General features: G+C 39.7%; 1 protein-coding gene across 1 annotated transcript; it reads right to left on the bottom strand.

Annotated features, from left to right (window-relative positions):
• Positions 1–306: 306 nt before the first annotated feature.
• On the bottom strand, positions 307–21,989 carry dmpk (DM1 protein kinase). The gene is made up of 14 exons (XM_026328569.1): positions 21,903–21,989; positions 13,171–13,254; positions 11,751–11,846; positions 11,471–11,619; positions 10,240–10,333; positions 9,868–10,068; positions 9,420–9,668; positions 8,990–9,069; positions 8,241–8,337; positions 7,887–8,044; positions 5,500–5,588; positions 4,537–4,598; positions 2,842–2,916; positions 307–1,766 (listed from the first exon to the last, which is right to left on the bottom strand). The coding sequence occupies exons 2-14, from the start codon at positions 13,237–13,239 to the stop codon at positions 1,665–1,667; spliced, it is 1,521 nt and encodes a 506-aa protein (XP_026184354.1). The 5' UTR covers positions 13,240–13,254; positions 21,903–21,989; the 3' UTR covers positions 307–1,664.
• Between the last annotated feature and the right edge of the window lie 2,963 nt (positions 21,990–24,952).

Below are 24,952 nucleotides of genomic sequence, written 5' to 3' on the forward strand. Positions count from 1 at the left end.
TCAAGTACATGTTTTGGCCAGGGCAGCATGGTGGCTGAGTGGTTAGCACTGTTGCCTCACAACAAGTAGGTCATGGGTTCGCATTCCGGCCTTTCTTTGGAGTTTGCATGTTCTCTCTGTGCTTGCGTGGGTTTACTCCGGGTACTCCGGTTTCCTCCCCTGTGAGATTGTCTGTCTTTGTGTGTCTATATGTTGCCCTGTGACGGACTGGTGACCTGTCCAGGGTGTACCCCTGCCTTCCACCCGAGAGAGAGCTGGGATAGGCTCCAGCAGAGCCCCGTGACCCTGAGCCAGGAAAAGCGGGTATAGAAGATGGATGGATGGATGTTTTGGCCAAGGTCAAACCATTTTTGAATCAGTCTGATCTCAAGAACGCTAGCCATGCTTTTATTAGTTCAAGAATAAATTATTGCAATGCACTTTATGTTCGTGTTTCGTCGTCTCCAGCTGGTGCAGAATACTGCTGCTCATTTTTTAACCAACACACATAGACATGAGCACATCACCCCAATTCTATATTCATTCCACTGGCTTCCAGTTTCATTCAGAGTCGATTTTAAATTATTTGTTTTTAAAGCTCTTAACAGCCTTGTCCCACTTTATCTAACTGAGATGCTGACTCTTCATCAGCCAAACATAGCCAACATAGGTCAACAAATCAACTTTTGCTGGAAGTCCCAAGGTCAACACACAAACAATGGTGCGACCGGGCTTTCTCTGTTGCTGGGCCCATACTCTGGAACAAGCTTCCCCGTGATACGCGCACCATCACTGACCTGGGCCTTTTTTAATATAGGGTTAAAACTTATTTATTCAGGCCTAATACCTAGTTATGTATTAGCATGTAAATGGAATTTTTATGCATTTTATTGTTTACCATTTTACTCTTTTAGTCTTATGATTCAGTTTTTACTGTTTTATTTTGCTCTTTTGGAAAGCACATTGGTCACTTTTGAGTGTTGTTAAAGTCCTAAATAATGATTAATTCATCACATCTTCCACTGCAAGAGCCTGTAGGACATGGCATAAGTTAATATACATAATCTATTATAATACCAAAATTCAGATACCATGGTCATTATTAATCTTTTAAATATTAAAACAGGCAAAACATCTCTACAGTTGTGCAACACCAGCACTAACCACTCAGAAGTGCACATATGTGATACATGAGAGAACACATTCACTGTAACAACTAAATGTACCAATATGGTCTAAAATGCCGGAATATATATGCTCATGGAGTGATTTTTCTGGCCCTTCTCTGTGTCACTCAAACACCACTATCATTGTCACACATTAAAGTGAGTCTTTTTGTCAGTGTGCTCTAAACCTTTCACATTTCTATCATGACTTGTGATATACCTATGATACTTCCTGATTCTGTCTGCTTGCTTACCAAACTGAGTCATGAAAGATAGGTCAGAGTGCTAGGAGCTAATGGGAAACTATGATACTCCCTGTTAGTTGGAAAAGGTCATTCTGACAATCTCTAAGGTAATAGATATTGAGTAGCACTAATTTGAAGCATTTTAGCACTGCTTTTCCTTCCTTTTGGGAAGTTTAAAAGCCTGAGGAATATGGCAGGGAGTGAGCATAGAGCAGTGGATCGCTATTTGTTAAGGATTGCTCCTTCCTCTTGTTATGATGGGGGAAGTCAGCACTCATGAGAGTTCAGTATAAAGGTGTCTCTTCCAGGCTTGGAGTTCTCCCCCTTCTGCACACACAAGCAGGTATGACTCAGTTGTCACCTGTGGCAGCCAAACCTTAGGGGGACACAAAAACAGGGAATAAGTGGGATATTTCTTTGGATTAGATTAAAATTAAATACATTTATTTGGTCATTTATTTGATAGATAAGAGCACCACAATTTAATTAGTAATGATAACTGATAATTGATCTATTGTGGCAAATTGCATGGAAAAAAAAATATTTCAGTTTTATGTATGTATGTAAAGTGGGAAAGTGGCTACATCCGATCCCAGGAACAACAGTTAAGATTTCGCCCAGAAGAGTGCAGTCCTAGGAAGAACTAAGACACTACACAAGACCCTCAAGTTCCCAGGCCTTCGGCGGAGGACCCAAGCTTGAAGGAGAAGAATGGGAATTTTATATACACAAAACCAATAGCTTCAAGAAAATCTGTTTAATTTTAATCAAAAATTTGTGCCTTTTTCAGTTACTATGGCTGACCTCTGCTTTGTTGGTTGAGGTCTAAATTAAGATAAGATAAGTTAAGAAAAACCTTTATTTGTCCAATTGGGAAATTGCCTTGTTGCAACAGCAAAGTACAAGTACACAGCAGAGTGCCAAAAGTAGCAAAGATAAATAATATGCACATGCATAACTTTTACAAACTATGTTCATATACTACCACTTAATGTGCTCAATATTCCATATATATCATATAGCCTACTATAATATATTTTACCACATAACCTACTTTGTGGCGGTAATCAATGTAATTATTTACATTAAATTAATTCAGCTTTTCATGGATAAAGTGTCAGACCCGTTCAGATCTTTACACTTGTCTGTTTTTCCTGCTTCCAGCACATCAACTTTGAGGACTTAATGTTCACCTGCTGCTTAATATACGCAACACACTACACACTAAACGCCACAGTAACAGGATAATCAGCGTTATTCACTTTATCTGTCACTGGTCATTATGTTATGGCTAATCGCTCTATGTTTATGTTTATACTTCAGAACAAATACATTGTCTGTAAACATTTTACTGAATCAACATATTTGTGACTTGCCACATAAGTCAGTTTTCAAGAAACCACAACAGCTGAATTATAAATGACAGATTGCTGCTTTGTATTTGTTGGTACCCTGTGGAACAGGAGCAGGTGACGGTGTTGTGGAATCACCAGTGGATAATGGCAGGCTGTGGGCACTTGCTTCCTCTGTAACACATTCAGGTGAGACCGGTAAACAGACAGCTATTTTGTAGAAATAGAAAAAAAGAAGTTGGCAGCTACAGTGGTGTGAAAAAGTGTTGGCCCCCTTCCTGGTTTCTTACTTTTTGTTTGTCACACTTCAATGTTTCAGATCATCAAACAAATTTAATTACTCTAAGATAACACAAATAAACACATCATACAGTTTTTAGACCAGACCAGTTTTTAAATGAAGGTTTTTATTATTAAAGGAAAACAAAATCCAAAACTACATGGCCCTGTGTGAAAAAGTGTTTGCCCCCCCCCCCGTTAAAACATAACTTAATTGTGGTTTATCACACCTGAGTTCAATTCCACACCCAGGTCTGATTACTGCCACACCTGTTCGCCATCAAGAAATAACTTAATAACCACAAATAGGACCTGCCTGACAAAGTGAAGTAGACCAAAAGATCCTCAAAAGCTAGACATCTAGCTTAGTCTGAGATGCTGACTCTTCATCAGCCAAACACAGCCCTGAGGTCAACAAATCAACTTTTGCTGGAAGTCCCAAGGTCAACACACAAAAAATGGTGAGACCGCTGGTAGGAAAAGGTTATAAAGCCATTTCTAAAGCTTTGGGACTGCAGCGAACCACAGTGAGAGCCATTATCTACAAATGGCGAAAACATGGAACAGTGGAGAACCTTCTCAGGAGTGGCCGGCGAACCAAAATTACCCCAAGAGCACAACGACGACTCATCCAAGAGGTCACAAAAGACCCCACAACAACATCCAAAGAACTGCAGGCCTCACTCAGTTAAGGTTAACTGTTCATGACTGCACCATAAGAAAGAGGGCAAAAATGGTCTGCATGGCAAGACAAAAACCTCTGCTGAGTAAAAAGAACATAAAGGCTCATCTCAGTTTTGCCAGAAAACATCTTGATGATCCCCAAGACTTTTGGGAAAATACTCTGTGGACTGAAAAGACAAAAGTTTAACTTTTTGTTAAAAAAAAAGAGAAGAATGGGACACCCATTATGTCTGATGTAAAAGTAACACCGCATTTCAGAAAAAGAACATCATACCAACAGTAAAATATGGTGGGGGTAGTGTGATGGTCTGGAGCTGTTTTGCTGCTTCAGGACCTGGGAGACTTGCTGTGACAAATGGAACCGTGAATTCTGCTGTCTACCAAAAAATCCTGAAGGAGAATGTCCGTCCATCTGTTCATGACCTCAAGCTGAAGCAAACTTGGGTTCTGCAGCAGGACAATGATCCAAAACACACCAGCAAGTCCACCTCTGAATGGCTGAAGAAAAACAAAATTAAGACTTTGGAGTGGCCTAGTCAAAGTCTAGACCTGAATCAGATTGAGATGCTGTGGCATGACCTTAAAAAGGCGGTTCATGGTCAAAAACCCTCCAACACTTTTTCACATCACTGTGAAATATTTTTGATATTGATATTGTTATTTCATGTTATAAATATAAGCTCTCTGTTTGCCCATTAGCAATCACAGTCTTGGTTACTTATGCAATAACCGCAAAGCTTCTGCAGATGAACCAAACAGATTATATGCTGTTTTAGAAGTGTTTTTGTTTTCCATGTCAGACAGAGAAATATGAAAGTGGGATACGCTTACATCCCCTGGTGAATCCAAACAGTGGGCAGGCAGAGCAAGGGATGTTGGGCAGATACTCAGCTCTGTGATTGGAGAAGACATAGAACATCATACTGTGAACATCATACCCTCATACTGTGGTGCTGACCAGTCATTTTTTTAGTAACATTAAGTAACACAACAGAACCAAAAATATCACATATTTGTAGTGACGAAATAGATGGGCATGAAAGGAAAGAGAGGAAGCAGTGGCAGAAGTGAAGTACAATACTTGACTGTTGTGTTTTAATCATCACACATGGAGTGAGGTACAATCTATGCATTTTTGTTCACATGCTTTTGCAACAGCAGGAGCTGTTGTCATTGTTTGTTTTCAACTTCATCTGTCAGTCCAGCGACAAGACAACTTTTATAACTTCATCTTTAAAAAAACCCATGACATAATATTGATTTATGGAAATGGGCATTCAAATTCCTGCATACCAAAGCTATTCTTAGAATAGGTATTTATCACCATGACCTCCAATATAAACAGATGTTCCTGGGATTGTGCAGCACTATGTTTATTCAGAGTGGTGCATATTGTGTGAAAACCCATTCCACCTCATTTATGTTGTTCTTCAGAGACTTGGTAGTACTTTAATTGTGTGGATGTCTGTGTTATTAGGTAATGAAATATATGCTGTTCAGAAAACAGCCTTAGAAGAGTATTTCAGTTAACAAAATGGATTATATTTAAAGCCATATCTCTACCTGGTTTTTAACATAATATCCTACGGATTTATTATCTCTTTGTCATATAATGAATTCAGTTTCATGAATGTGTGTCAAAATGACAGTTGTTCCTATGGTACCAAGGCATCACTGCATACCAAATGATGCAAAACACAGAGGAAAAAGCCATGGTTATAGGGTTATAGGCCTGTGTAGAGGGAATGATGAAGATGATGGTGTGAGAAAGACACAGAGGTGTTGATCCCTTGCCTGTTTGCTTGAGAGCTGTGCAGTCCTCCATCAATCTTTTCATTTCTTTCTCCAGTTGACAATATTTCCTTTTTGTTTCTTGCAACTGCCTGGGTAATAAAAAAGGAAAGATTGTATGAGTCTTATTATATCTTCATATTTTAATTATTCAAGTGAGTTGACAAAAACTGGTGTACTCTCACTGCAATGCTTGCCGTTATTTGTAAGCCACATATATATAACACATAATTCACCTATACTCAGTAAAATACACTTTCATTATTCCACAATTTTAAACATGGCCTTCCTTAGAAATCTAGTCAATGTGATAGATATCCCAGTATCGTCTTTGATGCACTGATACTTCAGTCCCCAAATTCCTGACATATAGATTACTATAAATTTGCATAATTTCCATTTCTAGTGGATACATTCTGTTTACTTTAGTCTGACTTAGAGACAGATATATTTGAAAGCTTCAAGAGGCTTGCACTGGTTGAGCCAATACACTGCAGTATGTGTATATGTGTAAGTCATCAAATGTCTGTATATACACTACATTCAAAGTCCCTTCTGTTACCTGGAGATTGAGTCATGGCAACTGGACTTCTAGGTTTTAGGTCGAAACTTTTCACTACTCTTCATCAGTGTAAGAGAAGGCTGGTATGGAAACTCCAATTTATCTTATTAAACATTTTTAGTGCCTCCACCTCACTGATCAGCGTCTCCACCTTGACCTTGGAAAAGTTTCTTATTTTTATCTTTTCTCCATGATCCACTGCAGGAGAACAGCTGTTTGTCTGGCTAATTTATATGCAAATCTCATTCATAAAATAAATTGCATTGGCTATTTGTGGTTAAAATGGTCGTGCACAGAGGCAGAATAAAAGACGGATTCACCTGCGCACAATTGTTGTGTATTGGCTGTGATTTATAAAACAGTTAGGGTTAGTTTTATAAATGAGACACCAGGAGTCTTCCGAGAGCTGGTTGCCCAGCCAAACTGAGCATTCATGGGAGAAGGGCCTTAACTGCTGGCTAAGGCTAATTGTAAATATGGAAAAATAGTTATTCACGTTGGCAGAAATGACACCCAATTACACCAATCGGAGATCACTAAAATTAATGTTGAGTAGGTGTGTAACTTTGCCAAATTATGTCGAATAATGTCGGATTTTTCTCTGGATCCCTCCCCAATCTGACCAGCGATGACATGCTTAGGTGGAGGGGTTTGAGTGCCCGAATGATCCTAGGAGCTATGCTGTCCAGGGCTATATGCCCCTGGCATGGGACCAACAGGTCCTAGGTGATGGACCAGACTAAGAGTGGTTCATTGACCCCTTATGAAGCAAACAACAAGGACATGGCGAAGCCGGGGCCCCACCCTGGCGAACGCCTGGTGGCTGGGGGGAGCCCCATGGGGCCCAGCAGGGCAAAGCCCGAAAGAGAGCGACGTGGAGCCACCCTTCGGTGGACCCACCACCTGCAGGAGGATCCATAAGGGGCCGGTACTCTGTGGATCGGGCAGTTGCTGTTCTTTTCTCTCTCCTCTATCCACTAACCGCAAGCAGTCGAGGCAGATGGCTGCTGGAGGTTTTTTCTTCCGTTAAAGGGAGTTTTTCCTCTCCACTGTTGCCAAGCGCATAAGGGATTTGTTGGGTTTTTAGTTTTAGTTTTGTAAAGTGCCTTGAGATGATTTGTATTATGATTTAGCGCTATACAAATAAAATTGAATTGAATTGAATTGAATAGAATGCTTAAAACTGTACAACATCAATTGGACTCTAAGAACCTTCATCAAAAACTCAATGTGAATCTGGAAAATAAACCTGGAGGCCAACCCAATCAAGCAAGCCACTAGGAAGTCTAGTACATATACATACATATATACACAAAAGAACACTCACACAAAATAAGGGAAGTGCACAAACAACTGACCATTGCCCTCAGACCTCAGTTCAGCCATTTATGACACACATTTATAATTGCCCAAACATTACTATAGCCACTCACATATCAAATACCACTTCCCTACCTACAACATACACATACACACATCACTTAATGAACCCACAGACCCAGAAACTAGACAAACCTCCTAGACCTATTTTAACCTACTCCAAGCCATCCATAATAAATCAATAATTGATCAATGTATCCATAACAGCAGAAGAAAGCCATAGTGGCAGATGTAGCAATCCCAAATGACAGCAACATCAGAAAGAAAGAACATGAGAAGCTTGAGAAATACCAAGGGCTGAAAGAAGACCTAGAAAAGATGTGGAAGGCGAAAGTGCAGCTTTCAACAGCTGTCCTTTGAAGTGCCAACAGAAACGCTTCTACATAAAACCTCAGTGCCATCCAAAGAAACAAAATAAATTCTAGTCTGACAAGAGAAGATGGTATACCTCTGCATGTCTTCCTCAAGTTCAAATTTTACATCAGTTTCCTTCTCCTCCTCAGTGGTGGTATTGGTAGATGCAGTAGGACCTTGCTCTAGACTGAGTGGGAGCTCCAACAGTGCAGGCAGATTATCTGATAGGGCTGTGAGTTGCCACAGCTGGGTCTGCATTCAAACCACAGTGAAAACATGCCCAGCATTACAAGGAAAACACGCAGGCAATATTTGTTATCATTACATGATAACATACATTACATCTCCTAAATCCCCTAATAGGTGTTATGAGATAACCACTAGAAAGGGACAAATAGACAATCTACATTCTGACATCTGTACAGTGATTGGGGTAATGATATCTCACCACTTTCTCTGGTCTGTATAGACTCGCACATTCTCTGAGCCTTGTGTGGTCAATATGCATCATGATGTCTTGACTGCGGTCAATGGCACCTGTCTGACTATAAACGAGAGACCAATAAAACAATAAAAAAATAAAATACCTAGTAATACTCTATATAAAGGATAGAAAAGTGCAATCCTATTATGTTTTAATGTTTTTGAATGACCCCTTGATTTCTTGTTGACCCTCACAATAGTTACAATGAGTAGTGGTTGTTATATTCACAAGAACTGCCTACTCTTACTCAAAGCAGCAAAATATAGGGTGGAGACTAAGTCATAGGGAAAAGGGATGAACTGGGACTGAGTGTAAAGGTTGCTTGATGCACATAAAACATCCATCCATCCATCCATCCATCCCTCCATTATCTATGCGTATCCCAGCTCTCTATGGGCAAAAGGCAGAGGTACACCCTAGACAGGTCACCAGTCCATCGCAGGGCCACATAGAGACAAACAACCTCACACACTCACACTCACTCCTATGGGCAATTTAAAATCACAGATCAACCTGTCATGTCTTTGGACTGCGGGAGGAACCTGGAGAACCTGGAGAGATCCAACAAAAGCAGTGGAGAGAACATGCAAACTCGACACAGAAAGGCCCTTGTCTCAGTTTGAACCAGGAACCTGCTTGCAGTGGGGCAAAAGTGCTAACCATTAATCCACTGTGCTGCCCCCATAAACCATAAATCATAAATTTAGGTCCACCTGGTAGCAGTGTAAGAGTATCCAACAAAAGCCAAGTGCACTCCTATTGGGGCTCGGTCCATTACATCAGACAGTGTCTCCTGAAAAAAATAACAGATGCCAATTTTCATACGAGCCACAACCTGATATTATTTTGTTAGAAGTTGCATACATTTTGCATGGAACCACACAATGAGTCAGGCTGATATTTTTCATGATTGCTAACTCTGTTAACGTATAATTAAAGACAACAAAAAATACAGAAATCATCTAAACACATTTGTCTTTCATGAGCCTTTGTATCATCAGAAGGCTACATAAAATAGTTGAGTTGCTTGCATTGCCCACAGAAAAGTTTGAACCATCAATCAAGTTCAGTATGCAGTTTTCTTTTAGACACTATGTATGTTCCTTGCATGACATGGAGATTAACATTCTCTGAATACAATACCATTTCACTAAGAGAGTCATCCAGAATATCAAAGTTGGAGGTGTCGGTTGGGTTAGAAACTTCAGGCAGGAAGGGTGTAGGAAGTTCATGCAGGGAACTCCAGTCCAGTCCACAGAAGAATGGATGGCTTCTGAAGTCTCTGGAGCCTTTCCTTCCCAGGCGGACTTCCCTTTCACAGATAAGTCCAGTGATGAAGGAATGTGCCATGTCAGAAATCTTAGGGCCAGAAGGAGGGAACTCAAAATACTCCTGTGAAAAAAAAATAAATTTAAGTAGCACAATGTCTGGTGTTTAATCTACTTCTGACTCTTTATGTCTTTTGCAATTTGTTTGAATTACATGTGCAATGCAGCTTCAACTTCCACAGAGCTGGATATGTGATAGTGTTAACATTTACATCAAATTAAGAAAATAATTTTTTGCAGGAATTGTCAGTGCGTTTATGCACCTGAAAGTGAATGATCTTGGCATATGTTTCAGAAATAGATTCTGCGTAGAAGGGTGTGGTCCCCAACAGCATTTCATAGGCACAAATCCCCAGAGCCCACCAGTCACATTCAGGGCCATAACTTCCACCTCCACCCTCTACTGCCCTTAAAATCTCTGGAGACAAATAGTCAGGAGTTCCAACAGTTAGGGATGAGTGAACCTGCAATGAAATCAATAGGTTAATGGATTTTCAAAAACAAAAAGCATACAAAATCTAAATGGTATAACTTTTTTCCCAGTTGTTTGCTCTGTTGTGTGAAACAATGTTTACACCATTATTTCCCAGATATTTGCCAGTTTGCTTTTTCAGGAAATTCATGTCAGCTCTTACCATCCCATCCTCTAGGAGCCTCAGACATGAACCAAAGTCCCCTAGTCTGATATGTCCATCAGCTGCCAGCAGGATGTTATCAGGTTTAATGTCTCTGTGTAAGAAATAAAGGGACCACTGTCATTTCATTAATCAAAAATAGGTTTTCACAGGATGCTTGCAGTGGTTCTATCTATTTCATGTTACAGTTCCAGAGAATTTGTACGTTTTTGGTGTAAGCTATGCTGAGCTTGGGGTATATGGGGTGCATGGATGGGGTAGTATGCCTGGTGTAAGTGCCTTGCCACATCTTCAGACAGCTCATTCACCTTTGGATCCTACCTGTGCTTAACCCTCACCTAGGTAAACCATAGGATGTTAGAGCATCACAGAAAACTTGGCCATTCACTACACCCAAGGAAGTTACCAGTTGTAACATCTTTTTGCCATCTGCACTTAAAATGTACTCACTCTTTTGGATAGAGAGAACATGTTATAAACAAGGTCCTGATTTTTGATTGAATTTTGATTCACCCTGAACCCATCCCTCCCCATTCCATATAACATGCCTATGTCTGAAAGACAATTATATAAGAAAGCTGCTCCTGTAAGTAAAAGTGAAAGTCATCCCTGTAGTGCTGGACACAGTCTCCCAAAGAGGCCATCACAGGTGTACCTTGACTTGCCCTTAAATAAAAAAAGGTGAACGGGCAAAGTCTCAGATCTGGTCAACATTGTGGCCAGGCTCTTGAAAGAGGAATCTTATGATGCCCTGAAAAATCAGGCTACCTGAGTTCTGCAATGCAAAAACAAAAGCAAGAAAATGGCAATTACTGATATATTCCTACTATACGCTGACAACAAGATCCTCCCCTGGATCATCTGCACCATCTGTGTTATCTTAGAAGAAACTTTGAAGTGCCATGTGAATGTTTTTTTTTTTTTTTTTGGACTTAGCACCTTGATGCACCTTGATGCCTTACTCTTAGATATGTCTTACTCAATAAATATACCCATGTGAATTTTGGCCATGAAGTAGTCCTGTTGATATGGTCTTTTTGATAAGACATGGTCAAGAAAAATTATAAGGAAATACATGTACATTGGCAGAAGAAATATTATCATTATTATTATTATTTTTAACCAATGTGAAATATAATTTTGAAATTATTATGATTCTGCAGTGGGGCTGCAGTCTGAAAGTCAAAACAATGTTTTCAATGTCAATTCTTTTGAGATGAGAATAACCTACCTATGTACATAACCCAATCTGTGAACAGAGTCAATGGCCATGACCATTTCAGCCAAGTAGAACTGAGCCATGTCCTCAGGGATCCGGTCTCCAAATTTACTGAGCAGAGTCAGCAGATCACCCCCTACATAGTAATCCATCACCAGGTACTGAGGAAGATGAAGGTAAAGATTGATGAGGAAAATGGCAGTAGGGTTTAGGTTAAGTACAGCACAGACTATAAAGACTTTAGCACAATACAAGAAACTGACAATAATTGGATCACTGTATTTATAAATACCAAATAGTTGTCATCCTGAAAGGCATAATGCAACTCTGTGATCCAGCGTCTGTCACCCCTCAGCAAAACTTCCCTCTCTTCTTGGTAACATGCTGTCTATATTAGACACAGAAGACTATATTAAAAGTCACAAGTATACAGACAACTGACCAGAAAAATGTCAGACTGAGCTACAAACTGAAGGACATCTGTCATGTGCCTCGGTTTAACTTAGCTTTTTATCTTCTTTTTACAGTTTTTCTCAGTTGCTAAAACACTAAACCTCATTCTCTGAACCAAATTCTTTCCAAATTTTTGAACCAAACACTCTTTTGGCCAAACCTCTTAGCTACCCCACCCCTTTTTTTGCTCAAGACCGAAAAATGCATACCCAAATTAAACTAGCTGTTGTCTTTACATTTGATGACCTTGGTGTCATTTAAAGGAAAAGCTTTTCAGTTTCGTATTTCACACTGTAAAATATGAAATTTACAGTGTTATACAAGCTGTACACTCACTACTTTACATTGTAGCAAAGTGTCATTTCTTCAGTGTTGTCACATGAAAAGATATGGTAAACTATTTACAAAAATGTGAGGGGTGTACTCACTTCTGTGAGATACTGTATATCAGTATGTGCAAGTAAATGTAACCTACACACACTTTCAGAACTGATACTTCCAGTATTATTCTATGCTACTATCCCTACTGTTACTGAAGGCCTGCACAGTACTGTATACTATATTGTAATATATGTAAATCTGGAGTGCATATACTGTAAATATTCTATTGCAGACTTTTTGTATCACTTACTGTACTAAACTACTCATCTATTTTTATAGTGTTTGATCTGGATTCCACGGAAAGGCTTTGCTTTATTGGCGGAAATGGAACATGCCTGTTATGATATATCTGTGGTGTTTTGTCAAGGCTGGTTTCGGCACAAGTGAAAGTATTGAATACAGTCCTCTGGCTGGACCCCACACAAAGACATGATGTCGGAGAATGACTCTCAATGACAGTGATTGTGCACTAATGTGCTGTTCAATTGTTCTTTTTTAATAATTATTATTATTAATTAGGAAAATTCTGAATGTAGATATCACTTTAACTACAATATATATTTTTTATATTGCCTAAATGCATTTAAAATAAAAAAAATCTGTTAACTGCATGCCCTGGATGCTGTGTCCTAAAATACTTTATGTAGTGTGCAACAAATTTAGTTTTGAACACAGGATAACTGGTTTTGAGGTGATAAGTCTGGGATTTTGTGAATGTAGTTTGAGTTTTTGGATTTGTGTTTGAGGCTTTGAGAAAATAAGTAAAGGTTTCAAAAAATGTGTTTTAGTAATTGGGAAAAACTGTAAGCCCAACATATAGAGTTATTCAACTGGCTATATACTGTCATGAATGTGAATGCATCTTCAGTAGTGTGTACCTCTCCTTGCCTCAACATGTCCCACTTATTCATGATCTTTAGAGCATATACTTGTTGAGTGCTTCGCATCCGTGCCACTGCAACCTGGAACAACAACAAAATTATCACAAAAACTATATAAAACATATAAAACAACAAAAAGTTATACATGCATGCGTCCATCAAATTTTCTTTTGAGAAATGGCAGTGTTTTGTTATGACACTGAGCTACCAGTACTTTAGTCAAACAGGATTTTTTTTTTTAAACCTTTTTTTTACCAGGAAGTCCTTTGAGATATAATCTCTTTTACGAGGGAGACCTGGCCAAGATGCTCACTAGTGCACACAGTCCTCACAATAACAGACAACACAGAAATTGGGCATAACAAATACAAAAACATTACAGTGCGTATATGCACCTTCACTTAAGAAGTGCACATTTCTGTTAATTTATTTCATGTAATGTAATATTAATTTGCTGTCAGTTACTTTACTGAGACGAGAACCCAAATGCAGGCCGACTCCAAGAGGCAGGTGAAAGAATGATTCATTAAAAAGTCAAGAGAACATAGTAGGAAAAAACATGGGTAAAAAACATAGTAGGAAAGCAGGGGAGTAGATTCCTGGAGGCCCATTAAAATACATTCTGGAGGACAGCCTCACAGGTGAAAAGAGAGCTGGAGCTTCTCAGGCAGACAATCTCACAGGCAGATAGTATCTGGCATGTTCTCAGCAGAGTCAGCCAAACCATGGGCAGGAAGAGACTTTGCCTCCTTGTGGTCAGCCCCATTTTCATGACCACAGAAGGTATTGCCATAGATGGCCCCCTCAAGGTCGCAGTCAACATTAATGAGTGGCGCAGGCTGTGTTGACAAGTGCAGCCGACTCTAGGCCACAGACATAGGCAAGACAAGTCAAGTTAATTTGTATAGTACAACTCATACACAGAGTAATTCAAAGGGCTTTAAAGAAATGCAAGACAAAAGTACATAGGCAAAAATTTAAAAAATAGAATATAGACTTTAAATAGAATAAAAAATAACTTAAAACTAAATTAAAAGAGAATAAGTGCAGATAAAACAGTTTCAATTGTCATATGCAGAGCTAAAAAGAAAAGTTTTTACCTTGGACTTAAACATTGCCAGAGATGGCAATTATTTCCTGGCAAGTTCATGGGTGTTGTCATCAACACCACTGAATTCATCCCTCCAGCAAACACCACCCCCCTTTGCCACCCAGGAGCACAACCTCAGCTTCTCGATCAACTAAAACTGTCAGCTCAACCACCTTGGCCAACACCTACAGGTCCTTCCTCAGAGCACCTCTGTTAGACCCTCCTCCCACCTGCTCAAAGACCAAAGACCTTAACTAGCATCAATGCTGCTATCAGCGACTAGGCCACCCAGGGCCTCTGCTGTTCCAGGTCTTATAGCCATAATAAACCACTTATTGACCTGAGGCCCAGAGAGAAAGCACACTCTCCTAGTGCTATAGCGCCAGTCAAAACTCGTAGAGTGGCTAAAAAAGTGATAGTTAGACTGCCCAATCAGAGAAATCTAATTCAAATCCCTCGCAGACAGATAGTTTCAGATCCTACTCACAGATTTAGCACTTGCAGTGCTCAGTGTCAGATCTTTATGTAACAAATTATTTTAATCAGTTTTATTTCCTCTTATAATCTTGATTTTGTGCTTCTGAAACACGGTCAGACAGCAAGATGGGCAATGCAGAAGGGCTGAACGAGTGACAAAGTAAACTGTCTATCACCCCAGTGTTGCCAAAATTTCATTGATGATTTTACAGCTGTCTTCACAGAGTTTGAATGTTTAGTTATTACAGGTGATTTTAATGTTCACTTGGATAAGGTCTGTGACAGATGTATGAAAGAATAGTGTAAGAGTTAGGCACATTATTAACGCGAGGTTGCACAGCATCATTCACAGCATCATTCACTGCTTGTAAATCTTGCACAAAATGCCATTCAGTAGGTTTCACTGGAAAAATGGGAGTGCAACAAGGACTGACAATGACACAAAAATACCCGTTTCCTTGAGTGACTCAAAGACAGGTGTAATACCATCAATGGCCTCCTGTTTCAGAGGATATTGGCATTTGTGGGGTCTGTATGTAGATTTTGGTGTTATCATGACTGATTCACAGCTCTTGATAAGGTCTACATCATATTTATGTTTTGCCGTCTTTGCCCAAAGAACTTTCTGCTGTCCTTGAAACCTTCGGTCTTAGTCAGCATGTTAGTGAGCCAACCCATTCCAGAGGTTACACTCTGGACCTTGTTATCACTAAGGGTGTTAATATTTCAAATGTCACTGTGATTGATGTTACATTGTCTGATCATTTCTGTCTATTATGATTTGTCCATAATTCTCAAAGATGTAGCTGGACCTACATCTGTTCAGAAAAGACATAAATGATAACACCAGGACACTGTTTATGGAGATTAGGTTTGAAAAAAATAAAGAAGAAAATAAATTTTGACAACACTGGGGTGGTTTGTAAATGATTATGTAGAGAACAGAGGCTTTTTGTTTTCTCGTGTTTCTCGTGTGATTTGTTACATAAAGATCTGACATTGAGCACTCCAAATGCTAAATCTGTGAGTAGGATGTGAAACTGAATCTGTCTGCGTGTACAATCCAAACAAAAGCAAAGTCAATATTGTGTTTCAGCATGTGTATCACACACTCAAATAACCCCTCCTTGTGTGATATGGAAATATTACAGTGGACTAAACATCTGCACACCTCTGTAGGTCTCCACCACTAACAACTGGTATCGTTTAGAAATGTCACAAAATTTGAAAGAAAATTAGGGGTGATAATTATAATCTTCCATCACTGTAGCAGTCAAAAATGCCTGCAGTGTTTTCAAACACACGACACACCACATCCGCAGACAATCTGGCTGTATTCACACGATGATCACAATGATCAAACCCTAAGTTTTTTTGGAGGGGGGTATGTCTGTGAGTACTGTTACAGTACATATGAAACCCCCCTGCTCTATTGTTGCAAACATCTGTGTAATGTCTGTTTCACACAATGTCATCAGCACCCTGGTAGATCAGTGGAATGTGACAATTGTAAATGCATTTGCAAATCTAACCATTGTTACCAGAAGCACCAATTATCAGATCCTAAACACAACTTGATACTATGCCAGTCACTGAAATACTGAATATAAATATAAATCTTCAAATATAGTAAGACGATAACTCACAAATACACCACCGCCTGTGGCCACTGTTGAGCACCCAAATCAGAAGGTGTGCACTGGTGTTTTATTCAACCCACCCCGCTTAAAGAAGATACAATGCCCACTGAAAATTATATTCTGTATGAATTTGAAACCAGATACCGTGACGTGTGGCATGAGGCCAATTTTGTGTATGCAATGGAGCTGTCTAGTGACTCATTTCCATTTTGTTTTATAGGTGTAGATTGTGTGGCGGCACTTGTCAAACACTACAGACACTGTTGATATTGTGGTTATACATTTATAGCTCATAATGCATCAGGTTTTGACAGCTACATTTTGTTTGAATACTTTGTTCAACAGCGGATAGTCCCCACTGTAATTATGAAGGGCAGCCGAGTTGTTCTCATGTATGACTCCCACTACCAGCAGTGGGTGGATTGATTCATTCAGTTTTCTCCCTATGAGTCTGTCCAAAACTCCAGCCACATTAGGTTTTGATGGTGATCTGGTAAAGGGTTACTTTTCACAGAAATTCAACACTGTAGAAAATGAGTCTTATGTATGTGCGTATCCTGATCCCCAGTACTACGGATATGATAAAATAAATGAGTGAGAAGGATAAATTCATGACATGGCACAACACTGTGAAAGACACCCCCTTTGATTTGCAGTATCAACTGGCATACTACTCCATAAATGTCTGGGTCTAGGGATGTAATGAAACCAACCTGGGAGATATATTGGAGGTTCCAGTCCAGCTTTTTTCTTAGACTGATTAGGCTGCCTGGATGGGTGGTGAAACATTTCGACTTAAAAATTGCCATGACGACCAGTTGCCATGACAACCTTTAGATAACTTCCCCTGGACAAAACTGACAATCTTCACAGACATACTGCATAAATTATGTGAAAGTGTTTGCGAAAGGCTTGCATGGTTTATTGCTCAGCATTTCTTCAGTGTACACAAGCGGATACTTTTACTTTCACCACTCTGGCATCAAGCAGTATGGGTGTGTTCAAGACGCTGTTTCTGCCTGGCAACACTCAGGCTGTCATGGTTAACAAATCAGTTAGGAGTTGTAGCAAGCTTCTTCTGAACTCCCTGTGGGGCCGGTTCAGCATGAGGACCAACATGGGCTTGTGCGAGTTGATCACAGAACCAGAGAGATTCACTAGTTCACATAGTTAATGTTTAGCAATCATTACGACGTGCATCAGTTCTGTTTCATCTCTCACAAATAGCCATGGTTCAGTGGCGTCATGCTGATGGCAAAGCCACAAGGATGAGTGATGTTAATGTGTTCATTGGTGCCATGACAACTGCTAAGGCTCATGCTGTATGATCTGTTGGACAAGCTGCAACAATGTGTTGTGTATTGTGTGACACTGACTGTAATTATTACATCCAGACCCGGTGAATAGATCCCTCCTATTTAGGGGATTTGACGGATGAGCTAAGTGGTGATGGGAATGAGGAGGATGACCACACGCAGCGAGGGAAGAGACAGGTCAAGTGTAAAGGTGTTACACTGAATTCTGTTAATGCTGCTGTTCTGACTCATGAGTGGTTGTTAGGGCTTGTGAAGTCTTTTGTTGCTGACCATAAATCAGACAGTCACCTCAGGGCCATTTCTGACACCATCAAGTGTGATAAAAAGAAGTTTCGCCTGAAGAATGACACAGTTGTAAAGTGGTTTAGGGTTGTGTACAACAAATGCAGGGTGCTGCCTGACTACACAATTATGGATAATAAATTAGAGTTTTATGGCCACTTACAGCATCCATTCAACATGGTTGTGAGCAGTCCGTCCAACAGTGGTAATACTTTTTTCAAAAAATTATCTGATATATTTTTACAACAGTTTATTTTAGTGGATGTTTTCATCCTGAACATAAGGAAAGCCGTAGTGAATTTGCCAATGGAAAATTCATAAATCCAAAATTTGTCAAATTAATGTTTGTCACTAAAAATCATTCCATTTGCTGAATTACAGTGAAAGTTAGGGCCAAATTAAGAGTGAAAAATTACCCTTGGTGGATGAAAACATCCCCAACAGTACAGCCAAACCAGGTACAGGAATCCCAGACCTCAACTCTCTGTGGAAGTGATAGGTGGACAGCCTGGGCCTTTAATTCTCTCAGGATGGCTTGGGCCTCTGTTGTGACAGGGACTGGGGTTCAGGAGTGCACCGGGAACCTGAGGCTACAGGAGACACAAAGAACAATTCTAGGAAGCTGGTGCTGAACTATTTGGGCAATCTGAGGCGCAATGATGTTGAGAAACTGGGGTAGATAAAGACTGGGAACTGAGGAGGGAGCACGTGGGGAAGCTAGGGAAGTAACACTAAGGGGGGGCCTTAATTTTAAAATTGGATCATTAAGTGGATTCGATGATGTTAAGCACAGCACCAATATAGTCCAATTCAAAATTACTGTGACATTGTTCATGAAAAGAGAAGGAATTTGTGAACATGCAAGCACACTAGTATAAAAGCACCATCCATCCATCTTCTATACCCGCTTATTCCTTAACCAGGGTCACAGGGATCTGCAGGAGCCTATCCCAGCTCTCTTTCGGGGTGAAGGCAGGGGTACTCCCTAGACCGGTCACCAGCCCATCACAGGGCCACTGTGTCTTTGTAACCACAAAGACACAGTGGTTACACACACTCACACTCACTCCTATGGGCAATTTAGAGTCACCAATCAACCTAACATGCATGTTTTTGGACTGTGGGAGAAAACCAAAGTAACCGGAGTAAACCAAGCACAGGGAGAACATGCAAACTCCACACAGAAAGGCCGGGTTGCGAACCATAAAAGCACCTAAATAAATACTTCAAATTTTTCTGGAAGTAATTGCAATCAGTATCTATTTTATGTATTTGCTTTTGTAGTGAATCTAAAGCAGCAGAATATGGTCATATTCCTGACTGAGGCAGGAGTGATATCCCTCTGACAATTTACTGACTATATGAAACTCTGTGGCCCACTAAGATAAACAACAGGAAGATCCTCGCAACAACTGCAATGTCAAGACTCCCCTTTTGACAAAGAACAGGCCAATGGCCCTCACAAAGATAGCCCCTCTTAACGAACAGACTCCCCCTGCTCACCTCTGTCATAATACCTTAAGACTATTCACTTTTCAGACAAGACCTGAAACCTATACAATTACTTATGAACTGGTCTTCATATCCTGTCTTTATATTCCTGCTTTGACTGACTGAGTTAAGAAGTTTGTCATGTGAACTTTTCCACCCAACTTTGCTGGGTGGAAAAAGAAATAGTTGTTCCCATCTTAAAGCTTATGACACTTAAAGAATAAGGGTAATCTCTTAATTCACAGAGATTAGTGAGACTGCCGATCACAGTCAGGAGACTGAAATAAATATGGAGAACTTCCTGGACCAATCACATCGTGTTATGCAGAATGAAGGATGAACCAGATAGATTCCCAGTGCCCAGTGTGGCAAGACACAAAAATACATTATACAGACAGGCACACTGGGAATTGCAGCAGAGTCAAAGAGAATTCTGAAAGAATGGACACTTGGATCTGACCTCTGGGGAACTGAACACCCTGAAGAGAACAGAAATAGAAGGAGTTCCAGACAGATTCAGAGAAAGTTAAGAGCTACAGGACAACCATGAAGGAGAGACTGTTTTACTGCCCCGCAGAGGAGAAACAAAGTCCTCCAGCTGACCATCTCACATCAACCAACTCCATGCGACGAACCTGCAGTGGCCAGATGGAGAGCGAGAAAAGGCGATGAACAAACCCAGGCCCAAAGCCCAAGACTCCAGGGAGCGTCTACTCTCTCCTACTCCCACTGACAGACTATAGTCGAACCAGCCCACAGACAAACAGACCGAGCCTCAGTAAACCCAACAACAAGCAAGTAACCTGTGACTGTGCTGATTGTCTCACACTAATCTCAGTTGGTCTCCATAATTACTAGAGCTTCCTCCTAAACTCTGTTCAGACCTCAGCTTGCTGAACCGAGAGGAATGAGTTTTACAATGTTTTATTTTAGAGAACAAAGTAAAATGCTGAACATGACAGGTTTAGGTTTGAACAAGTAATACCAAATACTAACTCAGGAATCTTCAAGATGATAAGGCATACAAAAACTAACTTAATTTACTAGGGAGAATAAAAATAGGAATCAAATTAGAACAGAACTAAAACAAGCAGAACAGTAAACCTCATACTAAACTTCATATCGAGAGATCAAGCCAGCGAAATAAACTCCCTATAAATCCAGATTAGAAACTTGAAAATCAAATATTATTTAGTTTCTAGAACCAAAATATTTAAGGTCATGTCAAGTTACTACTAATAATAATATTTTATTTCCAGAACCAAAATACTTCTTAAGGTCATGTCAAGTTATAAAGAGTCAAATGAGCTTTACAGGGTACATGTCAGGCAGTCACAGATTACTGATACAGAGTCTGGTACGCCTTCAGAGTCCAATAAGTTCTTCAGAAGTCCAATAGTTCACATCAAGTAATACGGTAACCACCAAGCTCCGGTCCAGAGAACAAGCTTTGTCCTCAAGTTACAAGTGGGAACCTTTGGAATCCAGACAGGTCCTCAGGAATCACATCCACGTAAATCTAATAAAGACTTCAGTAATTGCGTCAGATCCTCAGGAAACAAATTAGTCCCATGTGAGTCAAATTAACTGACATGGGACATGGGACAAGTCAGTTCCTCAGGAATCCAATTAGGTTCTCGTGGATCAGATTAAGACCTCAGTGATCAAGTTGAGTCCTTGTGAGTCAGGAATTAAGTTAAATCCTCATGAATCAAGTTCTGCCTTCAAATAATCATGTTCTGCCTTTAAGGGTCCCTTGAAATGCCAGGTAATATTTAAGGTAAAGTTTGGCATTCAATAAACCAGTAAGGCATTTAAGGGTCAAGTTTGGCCTTCCAAAAAACAAACTTGGCCTCCAAGGTTCAGGAATCAAGTGTTAAGGTTCAAATAATGCCTTTGAACATCCAGCTTGAGAATCGAATAATCAAGAGTCAAGTAATACTTTCAAAAGTTCAAGTTACAATCGTGGTTCGGCAGAAATCAAGTCAGGCAGGACTGGAGGGTCAATGCCATGTGGCAACATCACGAACTAGCAAAGACATGTGGCTGCTGCTCTGCTTTTATGCAGCCAGTCCCAGGTGTGGCAGATTCTGGTGATTACCAAGTCAGGTCCAGGTGAAATCAATCATGATAAATAGATAAGTTACAGGGATACAGGAACTGGATTTTCACAATTAAGGTTCGAGGCAGGAATTACAAAGTCCATGATTCTAACAGATATCCTGTATAGTTACTTAATTGACTGGTTGATCCCATAAAAAAAGGATCTGGTGCCCCAAAATGATTAAGATGGTGATATTCATAATTGATAAACTAGACATAATAAACATGTTCAATACATATATATATTTAAATTCGCTACACTATCGCTATCAATCACATCAAAATAATGTTATATTTTTAGGTCTAATTCCTGTACCCAGACCAACTCACCTCACTGAATGTGCCTCGACCAATTACCTTCAGAATGTGAAAATCTTCTCTTTTGATGCGAGTCTTCCTCACTTGCCTCACCAGGGGCTCAGCTGTGAATGAGAAAGAGGAAAGATAGAGTTTGTGATTGCTAAAGGTACTATTTGGCTGTTTAATCGTAGTCTAAAGGTCAGAGAGGATATGGGAATGGAAGTTTGCTAATATCAATGCTTGATTGTTTTTAAAGGGGAAGAATTTGAACCTCATGAAGCTAATGATTACCCAAGTGAGACCAAGGTCCTGAAAATCAAGAGAAAAAGTAATTTATCTAGTTGTCCCTGTCATGTCAATCACATGATCCAAGTAAAGCAGTTCAGATGATGTAAACGGCACACCTGAATTTGCATTTGTAAATAAAAATAATTAAATACAAATCAGAGGGAAATGAGATTCATGAAACTTAATGGCTTACAAAGTTGTTAAATTTCGAGGATTTATGCTTTCTTCTAGAGAGTGCAATAAAAAGACTGATACAAATGTCATGTCTGTAAATTCAATTTGAAAGCAAAGACAGCAGACAAACTGGAAAACACAAAAACCAGTTCTACTTGTCACTGTGTACCGTCCACCTGTCCCTTACTCAGAGTTTTTAACTGAATTCCCTGACTTCCTGTCTGATCTAGTGCTTAAGATCAGATAAAGTTATTATAGTGGGAGATTTTAACATTCGTGTAGATGTTGAAAATAACAGCCTCAGCATTGCATTTAATTCTATATTAGATTCAATTGGTTTCATTCAAAATGTTAATAAACCCACCCACTGTTTCAATCACACCCTTGATCTTGTTCTGACCTATGGCATCGAAATTGAACATCAAATAGTTTTTCCCCCAAATCCTGTTTTGTCAGATCATTCTTTAATAACTTTTGAATTTAAAATGATGGATCATGCAGCGTTTGGAAGAAAATTCCACTACAGCAGATGTTTATCCGACAACGCTGTTAATAAATTTAAGAAAATGATTCCATCTTTATTTACGTCTATGCCAAGTATAAACATAGTGGATGGCAGCTGCTTCAATCCCACTCCCTACCAAATTGATCATGTTGTTGACAGCGCTGTAACCTCACTGCGTGAAACGCTTGATTCTGTAGCCCCTCTGAAAAAGAAGTTAGTGAATCAGAGAAGACTAGCCCCATGGTATAATTTACATATTCGTACCTTAAAGCAGGCATCACGAAGGCTGGAAAGGAAGTGGCGTTCCACAAACCTAGAGGAAATTTTTCTAGCCTGGAAAAACAGTCTACTAACATATAAAAAAGCTCTCCGTAAAGCCAGAACTGCATACTATTCATCACTAATAGAGGAAAATAAGAACAATCCCAGGTTTCTTTTTCAGCACTGTAACCAGGCTGACAAAAAGTCACAGCTCTGTTGAGCCCAGTGTTCCCTTAGCTCTCAGCAGTGATGAATTTATGAGTTTCTTTACAAATAAAATCACAGCTATTAGAGATAAAATTCAGCAGATGCTTCCTATACCTGCAATAAATAAATCTTCTACTACAGTAGCTCTTGAATCATCTGTAGGACCTCAGTTATGTTTAGACTGCTTCTCTCCCATAGATCTCTCTGAATTTACATCAGTAGTTGCTTCATCGAAATCATCAACGTGTCTCTTAGACCCCATCCCGACTAGACTGCTTAAAGGCACCCTGCCATTAATGAACTCATCTTTATTGGACTTGGTAAATTTATCTCTAGTATCAGGCTACGTACCACAGGCCTTTAAGACTGCAGTAATCAAACCTTTACTCAAAAAGCCTAGTCTTGATCCAGGAGTCTTGGCTAATTATAGACCATTATCCAACCTGCCATTTATTTCTAAAATCCTAGAAAAAGCTGTTGCTAAGCAGCTATCAGACCACTTACACAGGAATGAACTATTTGAAGATTTTCAATCAGGATTTAGAGCACATCATAGTACAGAAACAGCACTGTTGAAAGTTACCATCGATCTTCTCTTAGCCTCAGATAATGGACTTGTTTCAATACTTGTCCTCCTAGACCTTAGTGCAGCATTCGACACCATTGACCACAACATCTTATTACAGAGACTGGAGCATGTGATTGGTATCAGAGGAACAGTGGTTCCAATCCTATTTATCGGACAGATTCCAGTTTGTTCATGTCCATGATGAATCTTCCACACGAACAAAAGTTAGTTATGGAGTTCCACAAGGCTCCGTGCTAGGACCGATTCTGTTCACCCTGTACATGCTTCCTCTAGGCTATGTCATTAGGAAGCACTCTATTAATTACCACTGCTATGCAGATGACACTCAGTTATATCTATCTATTAAACCTGTTAACACAAACCAGTTAACCAGACTTCAAGCCTGTCTAACTGACATAAAGGCCTGGATGACCAGTAACTTTTTACTTTTAAACTCGGAGAAAACAGAAGTCATTATATTTGGGCCTAAAAATCTCAGAAATAACTTTTCTAAAATTATAGCTACTCTAGATGGCATAGCCCTGGCCTCCAGCACTACTGTAAAAAACCTTGGAGTTATTTTTGACCAGGACATGTCCTTTAACTCACACATAAAACAAATTTCTAGAACTGCATTCTTTCACCTGCGCAACATTTCCAAAATTAGGAACATCCTGTCTCAAAATGATGCAGAAAAACTAGTCCATGCGTTTGTTTCCTCAAGGCTAGATTACTGTAACTCATTACTATCTGGATGTCCTAATATCTTAATAAAAAGCCTCCAATTAATCCAGAATGCCGCAGCCAGAGTCCTGACAGGAACTAGCAAGAGAGATCATATTTCTCCTATATTGGCTTCTCTTCATTGGCTCCCTGTAAAATATAGAATAGAATTTAAAATCCTTCTTCTCACATACAAATCCCTTCATAATCAAGCTCCTTCATACCTCAAAGACCTCATAGTACCATATTATCCCAATAGACCACTTTGCTCTCAGAGTGCAAGTCTACTTGTGGTTCCCAGAGTTTCCAAAAGCAGAATGGGAGGCAGAGCCTTTAGTTATCAAGCTCCTCTCC

Source organism: Mastacembelus armatus, chromosome 14, assembly GCF_900324485.2.
Source record: "Mastacembelus armatus chromosome 14, fMasArm1.2, whole genome shotgun sequence".
Taxonomy (NCBI): domain Eukaryota; kingdom Metazoa; phylum Chordata; class Actinopteri; order Synbranchiformes; family Mastacembelidae; genus Mastacembelus; species Mastacembelus armatus.

Coding starts and splice junctions, on each gene's coding strand:
- dmpk (XM_026328569.1), bottom strand. CDS start 13,239: ATGCGAAGCACTCAACAAGTATATGCTCTAAAGATCATGAATAAGTGG. Junction 11,847..13,170: donor ACATGTTGAGGCAAGGAGAG/GTACACACTACT, acceptor TGTCTAATATAG/ACAGCATGTTACCAAGAAGA. Junction 9,669..9,867: donor CCAAGATCATTCACTTTCAG/GTGCATAAACGC, acceptor TTTTTTTCACAG/GAGTATTTTGAGTTCCCTCC.